The 16430-nt window shown below is 42.7% G+C and overlaps 1 protein-coding gene and 2 pseudogenes across 5 annotated transcripts in view; 2 read left to right on the top strand and 1 right to left on the bottom strand.

The window, feature by feature from the left end:
* Positions 1-4769: 4769 nt before the first annotated feature.
* On the bottom strand, positions 4770-7178 carry LOC139702511 (mitochondrial import inner membrane translocase subunit Tim10 pseudogene; annotated as a pseudogene).
* A 1097-nt stretch (positions 7179-8275) lies between these two features.
* The window catches only part of Odad4 (outer dynein arm docking complex subunit 4), a 28528-nt gene continuing 20373 nt past the window's right edge, over positions 8276-16430 (top strand). For 2 of the 5 annotated variants that reach the window (XM_027947081.2, XM_071603756.1), the window contains exons 1-3: positions 8276-8481; positions 15011-15142; positions 15397-15547. In XM_027947081.2, coding sequence (XP_027802882.2) covers positions 8368-8481; positions 15011-15142; positions 15397-15547 — 397 coding nt within the window. In that variant the 5' untranslated portion in view covers positions 8276-8367. Of the gene's footprint in view, positions 8482-15010; positions 15155-15275; positions 15548-16430 lie in introns of those variants that run through there. The other 3 variants (XM_027947082.3, XM_027947084.2, XM_027947083.3) reach the window with 3 other exon arrangements.
* Positions 11644-13060, top strand: LOC114101926 (translocating chain-associated membrane protein 1 pseudogene; annotated as a pseudogene).

Below are 16430 nucleotides of genomic sequence, written 5' to 3'. Positions count from 1 at the left end.
TGCTGTATGCCTGTAATCCCAGCTAGGAGGATGGCAAGTTTGAGGCCAGCCTGGGCAACCCAACAAGACCCTGTCTCAAAAACTAAAAAGGCCTGGGGATGTGGCTCAGTGGTAGAGCACCCCTGGTACCATCAAAAGCACTAATAGGGAAACAGACATCCAGGTGCAAAATAAACTATAACACTATAATGAACTCTTTGTATGTCGATTAGGAAATGTCAACAACCAAAAAAAAAAAATGTTAAATGCACTTGCCCTTTACTCCAACAATTCCATTTCTAACAATTTATTCTTCAGTTATGTTTGCATATGTTCCTGAAGACAGGGATATCCGTGTTGTCTATACTGGTGTATCTCTATCACTTTGAATACAGCCCAGCATGTAGTAAGTGCTCAATAAATATTTACTTATTGAATAAGGCTTTTATCTTGGTGTTTCCAGGCCCAAGCTTGACTAGTCCTGGGCAGGGGCAATAAGAAAGTAACTGTTTAGAGAATAAGGATGTAGAGTTGCTGGCCTGAGGGACCATGAGCCAACCACTGAGGTTTTCCAGTTCTCTCAGTGGTCCCACTCCAGGCCTCTACTCTTAACTCCTACCCACTCAGGGAAGATTTTCATTGCCCTATAAATCCCAGAGAGGTTCCTCTGGCCTATTGCAGGGTAGCCAGCACCTCACCAGGGAATTCTTGCCTGCTCAGAGGGATAAGTCTCCTGTGAAATTAAAGTTCTAGAATAATTAGTGAAGAACAAAAGACAAAGAGTCAGAAAGGATAGTTTTAAAGATGGAGCTCTGATAGGTCCAGACTACACAGGAGCTGGAGCTAGACAACTAGAAAATGGCTCCTGTGGTTTATTTAAGGGGGGGACACCAAAGGCAGGGATAAGGTTACAGGGGTGGGGTCTTGCTTCATGATGTCATGCAGTCAGCAGGTTGATTGGCATCTTGGCAGGTCACACCCATCTCAGAGGGGCTGTGCGGCTACAGAAGGTCACCCCATCTCTGGTGCTGTCTGACCAGACAGAGCAGAATAGGGCTCACAATGTGTCTGGGCTGTCTTACACAGAGGAAATGTCCACTGAAGTTCTCAGACACCAAATTATCCTATTCCCTAAGCTGAAATGCCCACCGTAGTCCATACATAGCCCACGGGCGGCTCTCAACACCGACCTAGATTAATCAAGCTGGGTCCCATCTTCTTATTATCCTATATATAACTTAAAAGCTGTAAATCTTTTCCTTTTCCCATTTGAATTACTCCCTCCTCTTCTGGACTGAACTGGAGGACAGGTCTTGCTTGCTGCATGTAGAGGGTTATAGGCATCATCTCCACCCCTGGGGCTTGGGGCACTGCATCTCAGTTCCAGAAGCCTTAGACTGATTAGTGACTCCCTTCTAGATTTTAATCCATAGTAGATACTATTTATTGAGAAGCCACTGTGTGAAAGGCATGGGTGGTAGCACTCCATCCTCTCGGCAACTGTTTGAGCTAAGTGTTGTTATCATGGCCCTCCTTATGATCCCCTGACTCCATGTCCCTATCCCTGACCCTACCACCTACTACAGGTGAGAAGGACAGAAAGAAGATCCTATTCAGTAGGTCTCCCCCATGGACTGTGTGTAACTCAAGGCCCAGGAATGTGCCTAGCCCATTTTAGTATCCCCAGTTCCTAGCATGGAGCTAGGCACATATTAGGCACTCACTGTATGCAAGACTGAATAAATGCTGGAATCAATATGTAAATGAAAAAAAAAAAGAAAGTGTAGGGAGACAGAAGAGAGGAGGAAGGAGATGCAGCCTGGAGGAGGGTCTTCTGAGTGTGTCCAGTTCTAAACCCACCTCTGTCCTTAGGACAACTGGAGTCAGGAGCTTCTACCGAGGCATATTGTGATCTACCCTGTGAAGAACCAAGGACACATGAACTCCCTCACTTTGGCCCTGTACTGATCAGCCTCTTATTTGTGTCCCAAGGAGGCTTCCCCTGGAGGGACAAACAGAGCCCTTCCCTCTAGTATGACAGTGGCTGCCCACCCTCACAGAAGTCGGAAGGATGGTCAGCCCAGCTCCCTGATCATCCCTCAGTGCTCAGGGAATAAAGATTCTCCAGGTCTACCACCAGCTCCGGGACAGCCCCACCCTGACCCCCACTCCACTCTCAGGCTCTCTCAAATCCACCACAGGCTCCTTCCTATCAGATATATTCTTGTTAAATTCCCTGCTCTTTCAGGAAGAGCCTATGCAGCTCCTCCCATACACACAGTTCATTTACCCTTGACTTTACATAAGACACATTTAACCTTATCTCTGAATGAGTTTATTATTTTTGCTTCTTGTCGCTTTTTGCCATATTCAGTGTTTGGAAACTCTCTCAGGAGCAGCAGGAGCTGAGGTCACAGTGCCAGGCCCCCGTCAGGGCCAAAGTCTCTACCCCACCAATCTTAAGAGCTTAGGGCTGTCTCTCGCCCTAGGATATTGGGAGGCCTCATCCTAAGCATGGGGTTCTTTCACCTCTCTCCCCCATAACTCAGGCACTCTCTCAAGGATGTTCAGTCCCAAGTGCTGCTCATTCAGGGCACCCTGGTCACAGATTCACAGAACATTAGAACCAAAAGAGACTTCAGAAATCCAACCCTCTTTTTTATAAAGGAAACAAGGAAAATTGAGGCCCCAAGAAGTGACCTTACTGCAAATGGGATGGCAGATTTATGCAATCCTTTTGAAAACCACTTGTTGCTACCTAGTAAAACTGAAGAATCAATAAGAGCCTGCAGTTCCACTCCCAGGTCTGTACCTTGGAGAATCTCATGTACACAGGTGCCAGGAAACACATGGGAGACTGTCATAACAGCATTGTTTGATATGACCCCCAACTGGAAGAAGCCCAGATAACCTTCAATAGCTGGGAGGATGAATAGGTGGTAGCAGGTTAAAATGAATGAACTGCTGGATATGGTGGTGCACACTTGTAATCCCAATGACTCAGGGAGTTGAAGCAGGAGAATCACAAGTTCAAGGCCAGCCTGGGCAAACTTAGAGAGAACTTATCTCAAAAGTAAATAAATAAACAAAAAGATAAATATTTATGGCTAGTTTCAATTCTCAGAATAAAAGGCTAATTTATCTAACATATAAAGAGCTCCAACAAATCACTAAAAAATCACTTAAACCGGGTACAATGGCACATGCCTGTAATCCCAGAAATTTGGGAGGCTGAGGCAGGAGGATCACTAGTTCAAGGCCAGCCTCAGCAACTTAGCAAGACTCTCAACAACTTAGCTAGGTCCTGTTTCAAAAATTTTAATAAAAGGACTGAACCCAGTGGTAAAGTAACCCTGCGTTCAATCTCCAATACCAAAAAATATAAATAAATAAATGAAATTAATGAACTGCAGGTATATGTATTACATGAATGAATCTCAAAAGCATAATATCGGGGCTAGGGATATAGCTCAGTTGGTAGAGTGCTTGCCTTTCATGCACAAGGTCTGGAGTTCAATCCCCAGCACACCACATGCACACACACGCACACACACGAACACACAAAAGCATAATGTTGAGCAAAAGACAGTGAAACACAAAATATAGTAGAGAATCAAAAGAAGTAAAACTAGATTGTATTATTTGGAATGAAAAAGTAAAAGACAATAAAAGAAATGAGGATCGCAAAAGACCAGACCAATACATATTTACTGATTATTATCAATGTGCAGGCATTACTACTCTATAACACATAACCTTAAAAGTCTCTAAAATAAGACAAATAACTCATATAAAATGACATAGTAGGGCTCGGGGTGTAGCTCAAGTGATAGCGTGCTCTCCTGGCATGTGTGAGGCACTGGGTTTGATCCTCAGCAGCACATAAAATAAAATAAAGATATTGTGTCCACCTTAAAAAAAAAAAAAAAAGAATGACTAAGAAGCCTGGCGTATCTATAATCCCAGCAGCTTGGGAGGCTGAGGCAGGAGGATCATGAGTTTGAGGCCAGCCTCAGCAACTTAGAGGCCCTAAGCAACTCAGCGAGACCCTATCTCTTAAATAAAATATTTTAAAAAGTGCTGGGGATGTGGTTCAGTGGCTAAAAGCCCTGGGCTCAATCCTCTGTACCAAAAAAAAAAAAAAAAATTGACCAAAAGATTTGAACAGTTACTTGACCAAAGAAGATATATGGAGGATGCCTATCTGCACATGAAAAGATGTTCAACATCATCATCCATTAGAAAAATACAAATGAGGGGCTGGGGTTGTGGCTCAGTGGTAGAGCACTCGCCTAACACGTGCAAGGCCCTGGGTTCAATCCTCAGCACCACATAAAAATAAATAAATGAAATAAAGGTATTGTGTCCATCTACAACTAAAAATAAATATCCTCAAAAAATACATTAAAAAAAATACAAATGAAAACCCAAAGGTGCTCCCCCTTGTGCAACTTATATTTTATCAAGGGAAACAAGCCAAAAAAAATCATAAAACAAATAAAGAAGTTATATAGTGTATCAAAAAGTGACACTATGAAAAGAGGGCGGGGAAAGAACAGAATAGAAGAAGGAAATCAGGAATTTTCGAATCGGAGGATGGGGTAGAAGGCTGCAGTATTAATTAGGGCAGTCAGAGTACCTATTCCCTTAGAGGAGAGATTTGAGTCTACACTTGAGGGAGGCGGAGAGAGCAGGTGAGTGGCTGTGGGGAGCATTCCAGATGGCAGAACCTGCTAGAACAAAGGCCCTAAGGAAGGAGGCTGTCTAGCAGTTTCCTGTTTAGGGAGCAGTTATGAGTCCGGGTAGCTGGAACACAGAGATAAGGGCCAGAAGAATCTCCATTCCTGGTGAAATAGGAAATCACTGCAGGGCCTCAGACATAGGAAAGGCACCATCTGACCTGCATTTTAAAAGGAATCTTCTGTTGAGAAGGTCAGCGGGGCAAGACCAGACCAAGGGGACAGTAGTCCATGAGACAGGAAATGGGGGCTCAGATCCTGGGAGTGACTGTGAAGGTGTGAAGGTGGCAGTGAGCTGGGGAGGAGGCAGACAGCCTCCTGTTTCTTGAATTACCTGCCTGATGATTACATGGGTGTTCGTTGTATGATGATTAAACTGCACATGTATATTTCATATGTATTTCTGTACCCATGTTCTATTTCACAATAAAAGAAGGAAAGAAGTAATTTGAGAAGCTGAATAGTAAAGGGTTGGACATGCTGGAATCCAGTTCCTGCTAAAGCAATCCAAGCTTACTTATATCCGGTTGCTGTGTCTGGGGCAAACCCTATCACCTCTCAGCTTCAGTGTTTATCTATGAAACCAGGAAAATACCGCCTGAGTGAGTCCTTCACTCACCAGAGTATGGTGAAGATCACAAAGTGCTTTGTAAACTGCCAAAAAGCACACATTATTATCTTGTTTTGCTTTGCTTTGCTTTGTAGACAGGGTCTCACAAAATTGCCGAGGCTGGCCTCAAATTCTCCATCCTCTCAGGTCAGCCTCCTGAGTAGCTGGGATTACAGGTGAGTGTCACCACACTCAGCTAAAGAGCACACATTATTATTGCTATATTATTGTGCTTTCTTTTTAAATAGCTATATTGAGGTGTAATTAACATTATATGTTACACATGTCAAGTGTCTTGTTTGATGAGTTTCAACACATGTAAATACCCATTAAACCATTACTACAGTCAAGATACATATCCTTCACCCTCAAAAGTTTCCTTGTTACTCCTTTATGATTTACTGCTGTCTTCCCTATTGCCATATTCCCAGGAAGCCACAGTATTGCATTCAGGCCATATAATTTGCATTTTGTAAAATTTCATATCATTGGAATCACATAGTCTTTGGTTTGTTTGTTAGTTACTGGGGATTGAACCCAGGGGCAGTTTATGATTGAACCACATCCCTAGCCCTTTTTATTTGTTTATTTATTTTCAGAGACAGAGCCTCACTAAATTGTTGAAGCTGGCCTTAAACTTGTGATGTTCCCGCCTCAGCCTCCCCAGTTGCTGGGATTACAGGTGCACCTGGCTCAGTCTTTTTTTTTGTCTAGATTCTTTCACTCAGCATAATTATTTTGTGGCTCATTTATATCACATGTGCATCAATAGATCATTCCTTTTTATTGCTGGGTAGTATTCCATTATATGGATAAACTAAAATTTGTTTTCCCATTCACCTGTTGATGGATATGTTTCCAGTTTGAGGCTATTACAAATAAAGCTACATTGAATGTTCATGTTCAAGTCTTTAATTTCTTTTAGGTAACTTCCCAGAAGTGGAATGCGTGGGTTATATTTAAGTACACGTTTTAACTTTTTATGGAGCTATCAAAGTATTTCCCAAAGTGATTATACCATTTTACATTTCCACCGCATTATGTGAGAGTTCCAGTTACTTGACAGCTTTGCCAACACCTCCTGAGGTCCATCTTTTTAATTTTTTAGAGATCAATAAACACACAGAGTCACATTCCAGTGTGACAAATATCCCCTCTTCAACCAGGAGAGAGTTGTACCATATCTGGGCTCCAGGAGAGTCTTCAAAGATCCTACACTGGGTGACTTCACAAATGACATTTTTATTAGATAAATGAGAAGGGGCCAGTTGTACCCTGGTTCTATTGGGACTTGGGGTGGGCCCAGAGCTCTGCTGCCCCCTCTTCATTAGCCCTTCATCCCATATAGAAAACTCTTGCCAACTTTTTTGCCAGTCTACTCATGGGTGTCCAGGTATTTGGAGACACCTAGTCTTCAAAGACTAGACACACGAACTTGATCTTAGATGGATCTATTTTCGTATAGTGGGGAGGCATACACTCCTGGTGGCAGACACTGGTCATTGTGTGTACTTCTTGGACATCTTCTCCACCTCCAGCTATGCCACCAGCTCTTGGACCCTGAGTGGATCCATCTCATCCCAGTATGGTGGAGAGGATCTCCTTCTGGCCTTCTAATCCACAGACCATGGTAGGTCACAATTCCTATATTGTCCACAACTTTGGGCAAATCTAATCTTTTATATTTTAATCATTCTAGTGGGCATTCTCCATATCTTCTTAAGTCAAGTAACTGTTCTAAACCCTGGGTCATTTCTCAGTTTGGGTTGTCTTATCAAGTTGTAAATTCACTTTGATGTGTGGAAGATTCAAATTCTGGATATGGATACCTATTTTGCAAATATTCTATTCTATTTCAGTGTTTCAGTCTGTGTTTGTTTTTTTTTTTTCTCTTAATATTTATTTTTAGTTGTAGTTGGACACAATATCTTTATTTTATTTATTTATGTGGTGCTGAGGATCGAACCCAGGGCCTCCCACGTGCTAGGCGAGTGCTTTACCGCTGAGCCACAGTCCCAGCCCCTGTTTGTTTTTTCAGTGCTAAGAATTGAACCCTGGGCCTCTTTCAAGCTAGGCAAGTGTTTTACTACTGAGCTAAATCCCTAGCCCTTGTGTGACAGCTTTTGATTTTACACTTAATAATGTCTTGTGAAGAGCAGAGAATTTTAACTTAAAGTCAAAATTATTTTTCCTTTTTCTTGCATTTTCTTCTTACATGCCTTTTTTTTTTTTTTCTTTTTTTTTTTTTTTGAGACAGAGTTTTATTAGGTTGCTGAAGCTGGCCTTGAATTTAGGATCCTTCTGCCTCAGCCTCCTGAGTAGCTGGGATTACAGGTGTAAACCACCAGGCCCAATTCTGAGTCCACTTTTTTGGGTGGTGGTGAGGGATGGGTAGGGAACTCAGGGTCGACCTGAGTCAAGGTCCACTACAAACAGGTGCTTAATAAATAGGTTAAACTGAATGTTGAACCCAAGGTTATTTTCCATCGTAGTCTCATGCAAATCCTCACATCACCGAGGGTTCTACTATTTTCATGTTCTTTTCGCAGGTAGAACACGCAAGGCGTTCAAGTACCTCGCTCAGGGTCACGCGAGGGTGCCCAAGCACTCGGCCTCCAAGTCCAAAACGCTCCCTGATGGCGGTACGGGGGCAGGTATGCCTTACCCTTACTTGGAATTGTGCCTCCAACTCTATTTTTTTCTTGACTGCCTTGCACAGGAGGCTTTCCACGTGGTAAATCGGAAGAGAACCAACTAACCACGCGACAACGATCACTCTAGAGCCCCGCCAGGCTCCAGCCGCTGTCCACGCGCTCAGCATCAGCGGACCCTGTGCACCGCCCAGGCGCATGCGCATGCATACGCTGTGTATGTGTCGGGGGGTGCCAGGGACCAAGACTCCGCAGGAGCCAAGGGCGGGACCGGAAGTCAGTCTCTGTCTCTCGGTTGCTAGGAGACGAGTCTTCTACAAGCCAGACAGAAGTTCTGCAGCTTCTTTTCCTCCCTTTCTCCACTTCAGCTTCCCCAAAGCCTGTCACCATGTTGGAACCCGAAACTGAAACTTTGCGAAGTACCTTTCCCTCTTACATGGCAGAGGGCGAGCGGCTCTACCTGCGCGGGGAATTCTCTAAAGCCGCCCAGAGCTTTAGCAACGTGAGTAGCGCTGAGGTCCTCAAATTGCCTGGAGGACCCTGTTGGGTCTAATACTAACTCCTGATTGATGCACCAATATCCTAAATAAGCCCGGTGCCTGGTCATCTTCTACCAATTTCCATTTGCGTTCTTCATTCTCTGCATTAACAGTGACCTCTCCCTTTACTTTTACTTAAATGTTTTGCGATTAACTGACCTTTCATAGAGCAGTCTCGAATTCCCATCCTTGGCTGGAGATGGGTTGGGAGAGAGGCATGTAGAAGTTGCGAAGTGTCTGGCACACGGATGTTTATAGAAAGGAGGCTGTCAGTAAAATAATCAGCATTGTTACAGTAACCTTGGTCTAAATTGCACCACCACATCCTAAGGGGGTTGGATGCTGTTTCAGACTCGCTGCCCAGCATAACATATGCCAATAAGGAGGTGCATGCAGGGGCTATTATTACTCCATTTTATACATGAGAAAACTGATACAAAAGTTAAGCAACATGCTTAAGCTTACTGAATTAGCAAGCGGTAGAGGAAGAGAGTAAGCATCCAAATCTAGACACGCAGACTCCAAACTGAGACCCTATCCACGGTACAGTGCATTGGCACAAGTCAACTGTCAGGTTTGTTTGGTTTTGGTTTTTTTTTTTTTTTTTTCCCCCACCCAGAGGCTCTTAACCACTGAGCCACATCTCCAGCCCTTTTTATTTTTTATTTTGAGACAGGTTCTCACTAAGTTGCTTAGGGTCTTGCTAAACATCTGAGCCTGGCTTTAAACTTGCAATCCTCCTGCCTTAACCTCCAATGCCATTGGAATTACAGTCCTGCACTACTGTCCCTGGCTCTGTGAGATGTCTTAAAACTGTTAGCCCCCCCACCCCCTACCCCTCAGTATTGGGCATGGAATCCATGGCCTCAAGCATGCTAGGCAAGCACTCTACCACTGAACTACACCTTCAGCCCACAGCCTGCCTCTTATTCCAAATGATGTGGTAGGATAGTCCATTAACCCATTCTAAGACTTCTGCTAAAGTCAAGCTTCTCAATTGCTATCTAAAGTCTTTTGTCCCTTTTAACCACCAACCACACCCTAAAACCAGAAATGGGTGAACAATTGAGTTTGGGAACCCTACCCCCACCCATTTTCCTCTTGCTGGACCATGTCCCATCCTGGAGCAGCTTGGGCAGAAAGAAAAGATGGCCCCAAGGGATGGTAGCCTTGCATGAGAAGAGGTTTCATTCCAGGAAAGACAGTAGTTACTTCCTCTTCTTAAAAAGTAGAAAGGTCTTAGAAAGGAGTGGATACAATCTGAAGTCCCAAGAAGGACAGTATAGAACAGACTATAGTAATGATCTCAAACAGAAGACAGGACCTGAGAAGTAGTACAAGTGGCCACCCTTAATTTAGGAGACTCCAATCACAATTTCAGTTTTCCTGACATTAATCCCCTGAAACAGTGATGATTCTCAATTAGTTTCATTGAAAGAAAAGGCTTGAGCCAGGTGTGGTGGTATGTACATATAATCTCAGCTACTCAGGAGTCTGAGGCATGAGGATCATGGTTTTGAGGCCAGCCTGGGCAACTTAGGGAGACCCTGTCTCAAAATAAAGAAATAAAGCCAGGTATGGTGGTAGATGCCTGTTAGCCCAGAGACTCAGAAGGCTGAGGTGGATTATTGGAAGTTCAAGGCCAACCTCAGCAATTTAAGGATGCTCAAAGCAATTCAGTGAGACCCTGTCTCAAAAAATAAATAAATAGGGGCTGGGGATGTGGCTCAAGTGGTAGTGCGCTCGCCCAGCGTGCGTGTGGCCCAGGTTCGATCCTCAGCACCACATACAAAGATGTTGTGTCCGCCGAAAACTAAAAAATAAATATTTAAAAAAATTCTCTCTCTCTCTCTAAAATAAATAAATAAATAAAAATAAAAGGTCTGGAGATGTTTTAAAATTGTTAGCCCCCCACCCCCACCCCTCACTGTTAGGGATTGAATCCAGTCATGCTTGCCTAGCATGCTTGAGGCCATGGATTCAATGGTATTAATTTTAATACCTAAAATTAAATTAAGTTTTAAAAAGGTTGGATGTGTACTCAATGGTAGAGCACTTACTAGCATGTACAAACCCCTAGATTTCATCCCCAGTACCACCAGGGAGAAAAAAAGAAAGAAGAAAAAGCTTGTATTCCAGGATGATGGTGATACATGCCTGAAATCCCAGCGACTCAGGAGGCTGAGACAGGAGGATCACAAGTTTGAGGCCAGCCTTAGCAATTTATTGAGGCCCTAAGCAACATAGTGAGACCCTGTCTTAAAAAATAAGGGCTGGGGATGTGGCTCAAGCGGTAGTGCGCTTGCCTGGCATGCATGCGGCCTGAGTTCGATCCTCAGCACCACATACAAACAAAGATGTTGTGTCCGCCGAAAAAAAAAACTAAAAAAAAAAAATAAATATTAAAATTCTCTCTCGGGGCTGGTGATGTGGCTCAAGCGGTAGCGCGCTCGCCTGGCATGCGTGCAGCCCAGGTTCAATCCTCAGCACCACATACAAACAAAGATGTTGTGTCTGCCGAAAACTGAAAAATAAGTGTTAAAATTCTCTCTCTCTCTCTCTCTCTCTCTCTCTCTCTCTCTCTCTTAAAAAAATAAAAAAATATCCAATCATTTTTAAAAAATAAATAAATAAAATAAAATTCTCTCTCTCTCTCTCTCTCTCTCTCTCTCTCTCTCTCTCTCTCTTCCTCTCTCTCTCTCTCTCTCTCACTCTCTCTTAAAAAAAAAAAAATTAAAAAATAAAAAGAACTGGGCCCGGGCATGGTGGCACACTCCTGTAATCCCAGCAGCTCGGGAGGCTGAGGCAGGAGGATCACGAGTTCAAAGCCAGCCTCAGCAATGGCAAGGTGCTAAGCAACTCAGTGAGACCCTGTCTCTAATAAAATACAAAATAGGGCTGGGGAGGCTGGGGTCGTGGCTCAGAGGTAGAGCGCTTGCCTGGCAAGTGCAAGGCACTGAGTTGGATCCTCAGCACCACATAAAAAGAAAAATAAAGGTAATGTGTTTAACTACAACTAATAAATAAATAAAGGGCTGGGGATGCGGCTCTATGGTTGAGTGCCCCTGAGTTCAATCCCTGGTCGCCCCTCAAAAAAATAAAAAATAAAACTGGGGAGTTTTTTTTTTTCCGGGCGGCCCCGGCGGCTGCGTACTGGCTGTGGGATGGGAAGTGAAGCCCCAGCGAGCGGCTGCGGCGGGGCTGTGAGGAGCAGCCAGGGGGAGGCGGCGGCGGCTGGTCGGTGAGCAGCTGGAGAGAGCGGAGCCGGGGCGGAGCACCTGCAGGCACGGGCGGCGGCTCCACCATGGCGATTCGCAAGAAGAGCACCAAGAGTCCCCCGGTCCTGAGCCATGAATTCATCCTGCAGAATCACGCGGACATCGTCTCCTGTGTGGCGGCGATGGTCTTCCTGCTGGGGCTTATGTTCGAGATAACAGCAAAAGCATCTATCATTTTTGTTACTCTTCAGTACAATGTTACCCTCCCCACAACAGAAGAACAAGCTACTGAATCAGCATCCCTTTATTACTATGGTATCAAAGATTTGGCTACAGTTTTCTTCTACATGCTAGTGGCGATAATTATTCATGCCATAATTCAAGAGTATGTGTTGGATAAAATTAACAGGCGAATGTACTTCTCCAAAACGAAACACAGCAAGTTTAATGAATCTGGTCAGCTTAGTGCATTCTACTTTTTTGCTTGTGTTTGGGGCACATTCATTCTAGTCTCTGAAAACTACATCTCAGATCCAACGATCTTGTGGAGGGCTTATCCCCACAACCTTATGACATTTCAAATGAAGTTTTTCTACATATCACAGTTGGCTTACTGGTTTCATGCTTTCCCTGAACTCTACTTCCAGAAAACCAAAAAAGAAGATATTCCTCGTCAACTTGTCTACATTGGTCTTTACCTCTTTCACATTGCTGGAGCTTATCTTTTGAACTTGAATCATCTGGGACTCGTTCTTCTGGTGCTACATTATTTTGTTGAATTTCTTTTCCACATTTCCCGCTTGTTTTATTTTAGTGATGAAAAGTATCAGAAAGGATTTTCTCTGTGGGCAGTTCTTTTTGTTTTGGGAAGACTTCTGACTTTAATTCTTTCAGTACTCACTGTTGGTTTTGGCCTTGCAAGAGCAGAGAATCAGGAACTGGATTTCAGTACAGGAAACTTCAACATGTTGGCTGTTAGAATCGCTGTTCTGGCATCCATTTGCATTACCCAAGCATTCATGATGTGGAAGTTCATTAATTTTCAGCTTCGGAGGTGGAGGGAACACTCTACTTTTCAGGCACCACCTGTAAGGAAGAAACCAACAGTGACTAAAGGCAGATCTTCTAGAAAAGGAACAGAAAATGGTGTGAATGGAACAGTAACATCAAATGGAGCAGACTCTCCCCGTAATAGAAAAGAGAAATCTTCATAATGAATTATAAACTAATTGATCAATGTCCCCAAAGAAATCTGCTTTTTACTATATCTTTCAGCACTAGAAATTTTTCTGTTCTTGAAAATACAGTTTGTGCTTTGATTCTTGCTATTGTACTGTTTCATGCATTTTTTTAAAAGGGCATTTGAGGGGAGGATGATTACTGAATGAAAATATTTTAAAAATACTTTAGCTTAGACTAAGCTACCTGCCTTCAAAATAGTTTAGGGACCACCATTTGTTTCACTTTGGTGTTTTTTTGTTTTTAAATCTTTGAACATTTTTCTAATAATTTGGGGAGAAAAATATTTACAAAAATCCTACATATCAGTGAAACAATTTCTTGCTGTCACCAATTTTTTATAATAATAGCAAGGTGACCTATTCCAACAAGGTCGTATTTTTTTAAGTTATCTTTCAGGGTAAATGAAATACTATAAAGTCCAGATGTCAAACTTTTAATATGTTTTCAATGTTCTCTAATTTTTAGGAATTTTTGTAGCCTTTACACCTGGAAAAAACAATTTGTAAAATCACCAAAATAATTGTGTGCTTTATTTTATAAGTAGTGGCTATTAGTGTTACATCCCCATTTAAAAAAAAATACATACTAATGGTTACAACATGTGGAGATTTATTGCCATATAGGATCAAAATATTAACATAAAAGTACTTGTGAGGTAAAATTTTTCTTGTGCATTTTCAACGCAAAAAAAATATTTACTATGAAGAAGAAAATCCAGCTTATATAGCCCTTTTTGATATGTTTATTAATAATGATTCTTAATGGGGCTTGTCATAAGTTTCATATGCACAGCATCTTAGAAAAATACTGTTTAACCTGCAAACCCTTTTAAAAAATAATGCCTACTTGATTTATATCTATAAAAAGATGTCAGGTAATTATATTTGGAAAACTAATGCACTAACTATAAAGAAATTGAAAATTCAGGTGGATAAATAGTTTTACAAAAGACAGTGCTTTATGTTATAACTATAGCTTTGGTCCCATCTTTAATTGAGAAACATTTATCTGTATAAAACATATTTTTGGATAAATATATATATATATATATATATATATATATATATATATATATATATATATATATATATATTTGTATCTCTACAGAAAGGCTCTAAAAAGCATTTGAGTAAAATATTTGGTTCCCTTTTCTATAATTATCCTTTAAAATCCTTATAGATATATCTGATTGTTTGTTTGTCTTTACATATAGTGCCCTTTTTGGTGTCTTCATCTTGTCCCCACTTCTCACTTCTGTCACCAGCTAATAAATGTTTGTGCCATTTTGGTGTAAAAGTTGCAGACTTCTCAGGTCTGTGGTTTAAGTTGCCATGCTGCTAGAAAGTTGTGCTTTCTCTTTCCAGCTGTTTACCTACTTCCTGGAAAAAAGTAGTAGCTCTCTGTAGCATTATGGAGTTTCAGCGGAACCAAATTTTTGCCATTAAAGACTGGCATTATATTGAACTATCCATTGAGAAATCAATCAAAATAAAAATTTTTACTTTCAAAAAAAAAAAAAAAAAAACTGGGGATGTCGTTGAGTGATAATGTGCCCCTGCATTCAATCCCAGAGACAAAAAAAAAAAAAAAGGAAAAGATAAGTCTAGTGGAATGGATAACCCAAGTTGCAAATTGTCCTAAAATCCATTTTGTTTGTCTTAGACTTTGAAATTTATTTTGAGGTTTGTGATTGAATTTGGCATGCACAAAATATCCTGTGGCTTTATCACCTGAGTGGACCAAGGGGATCATAAGCATTGGCAGAAAGTACCTCCACAGGTACTTCCCATATCTCAACTAATCCAGAATAGCTGTGATTCAGCTTTGCTCAAGATAAGCCACATGCAGGTCAATGGGTTCAAGGTGACTGAGCAAAGATCAGTGCTTTTGGTCTGCTAAGGCACAGAGGCCTGCTTGCTGACCTGAAGAGTTCCCTTGAAACTCTGCAGGAGGTCAGGGCTGCACTTTCTAGGTCAAGTTGCTAAACCTTGCTCTTCCAGGTGCCTGCCAACCTGACTGATTCCCTTCTCAGGCTCTTCACCTTCAGAATGGAGACAAGAACTGCCTGGTTGCCCGCTCAAAGTGCTACCTGAAGATGGGAGACTTGGAGAAAGCCCTGAAGGATGCTGAGGCTTCACTCCACAGCGACCCAACTTTCTGCAAGGTGACCAGCTAGGTGGGACAACTCTTGCTTTCACCACTCACTGCCATTGCCTGCCGCAGCCTCTGGTTACCAGTAGTTGAGGAATCCGCCAGACTGCTTGGTTTGGTGTCTGATGCCGTGTTTCTCTTCACAGGTCACCTGCTCGCCCTCTCTATTCCAACCTTGACCCTCAACCCAGGACACTTCTTTTCTGCCAAATCTGAGTCCTGTAAGGCCTTGTCTGTCCACCTTGATTCGAGTCTCTCTCCTTCCAGGGAATTTTACAAAAGGCGGAGACCCTGTACACCATGGGAGACTTTGAGTTTGCCTTGGTGTTCTATCATCGAGGTTACAAATTGCGGCCTGATCGGGAATTCAAAGTTGGAATTCAGAAAGCCCAGGAAGCCATCAACAACTCGGTGGGAAGTGAGTGAGCACAGGGCCTATGACCTTATCCAGGAAGGATCCCCGAATCCCAAGGTTTAGAGGAAGGGCTGAGGTTAGGTGGATGAGCAACCAGCCGCAGGTTCACTGGGAGTCTCAAGACTTGGATTCAGCTATTGCTCATGCTGTCAGGGATTAGAAACTTGTCGATTGGGCCAGGCACAGTAAACTGTCTCCTGGGCTGTAATCTCAGTGTCTCAGGAGGCTGAGGCAGGAGGATTCTGAGTTCCAAGCCAGTCTCAGCATCTTAGCAAGGGCCTAAGCAACTTAGCAAGTCCCTGTATTTAAATAAAATATTAAAAAGAGCTGGGGAGGGGCTGAGGTTGTAGCTCAGTGGTTGAGCGCTTGCTTCGCATGTGTGAGGCACTGGGTTCGATCCTCAGCACCACATAAAGTAAATAAATAAATAAAATATTGTGTCCATCTACAACTAGAAACAATAATAAAAAAGAGCTGGGGATGTGACTCAGTGGTTAAACATTCCTAGGTCCAATCCCATATCGAAAAAAGAAAACAAAAGAAACTGTACTGGGAGAACCAACTCCTGATCCTCTGTACGGAGTACTACAGTGTCTTTGTTTTCTTCAAAGCCACATTAGAAGGACTGTTTTGAAGTAGGCCTGTCTTTAGCCTGGAGTCACAGGGTCAAAGGAGGTCCTGAGTCCAACCTTCCCTAGGCCCTGGCTTCCTCCCTCACCACGTATATACAAAGGATGGGTTTTTACTCAGTAGCTCAGTAGCAAGAGGACAAGGGAGGTGAGTGAGAGCTTGCTGCTATGGGCAGCAGAGTGTGGAAATGGCACAGGGCAGTTTACCATGTGCCCAGGCCTCCCTTTATTTGGAAATCTAACTGCCATGGCCTGGG

Source organism: Marmota flaviventris, chromosome 17 (assembly GCF_047511675.1).
Source record: "Marmota flaviventris isolate mMarFla1 chromosome 17, mMarFla1.hap1, whole genome shotgun sequence".
Taxonomy (NCBI): Eukaryota; Metazoa; Chordata; class Mammalia; order Rodentia; family Sciuridae; genus Marmota; species Marmota flaviventris.
This window is presented reverse-complemented; position numbering and strand designations above follow the sequence as displayed.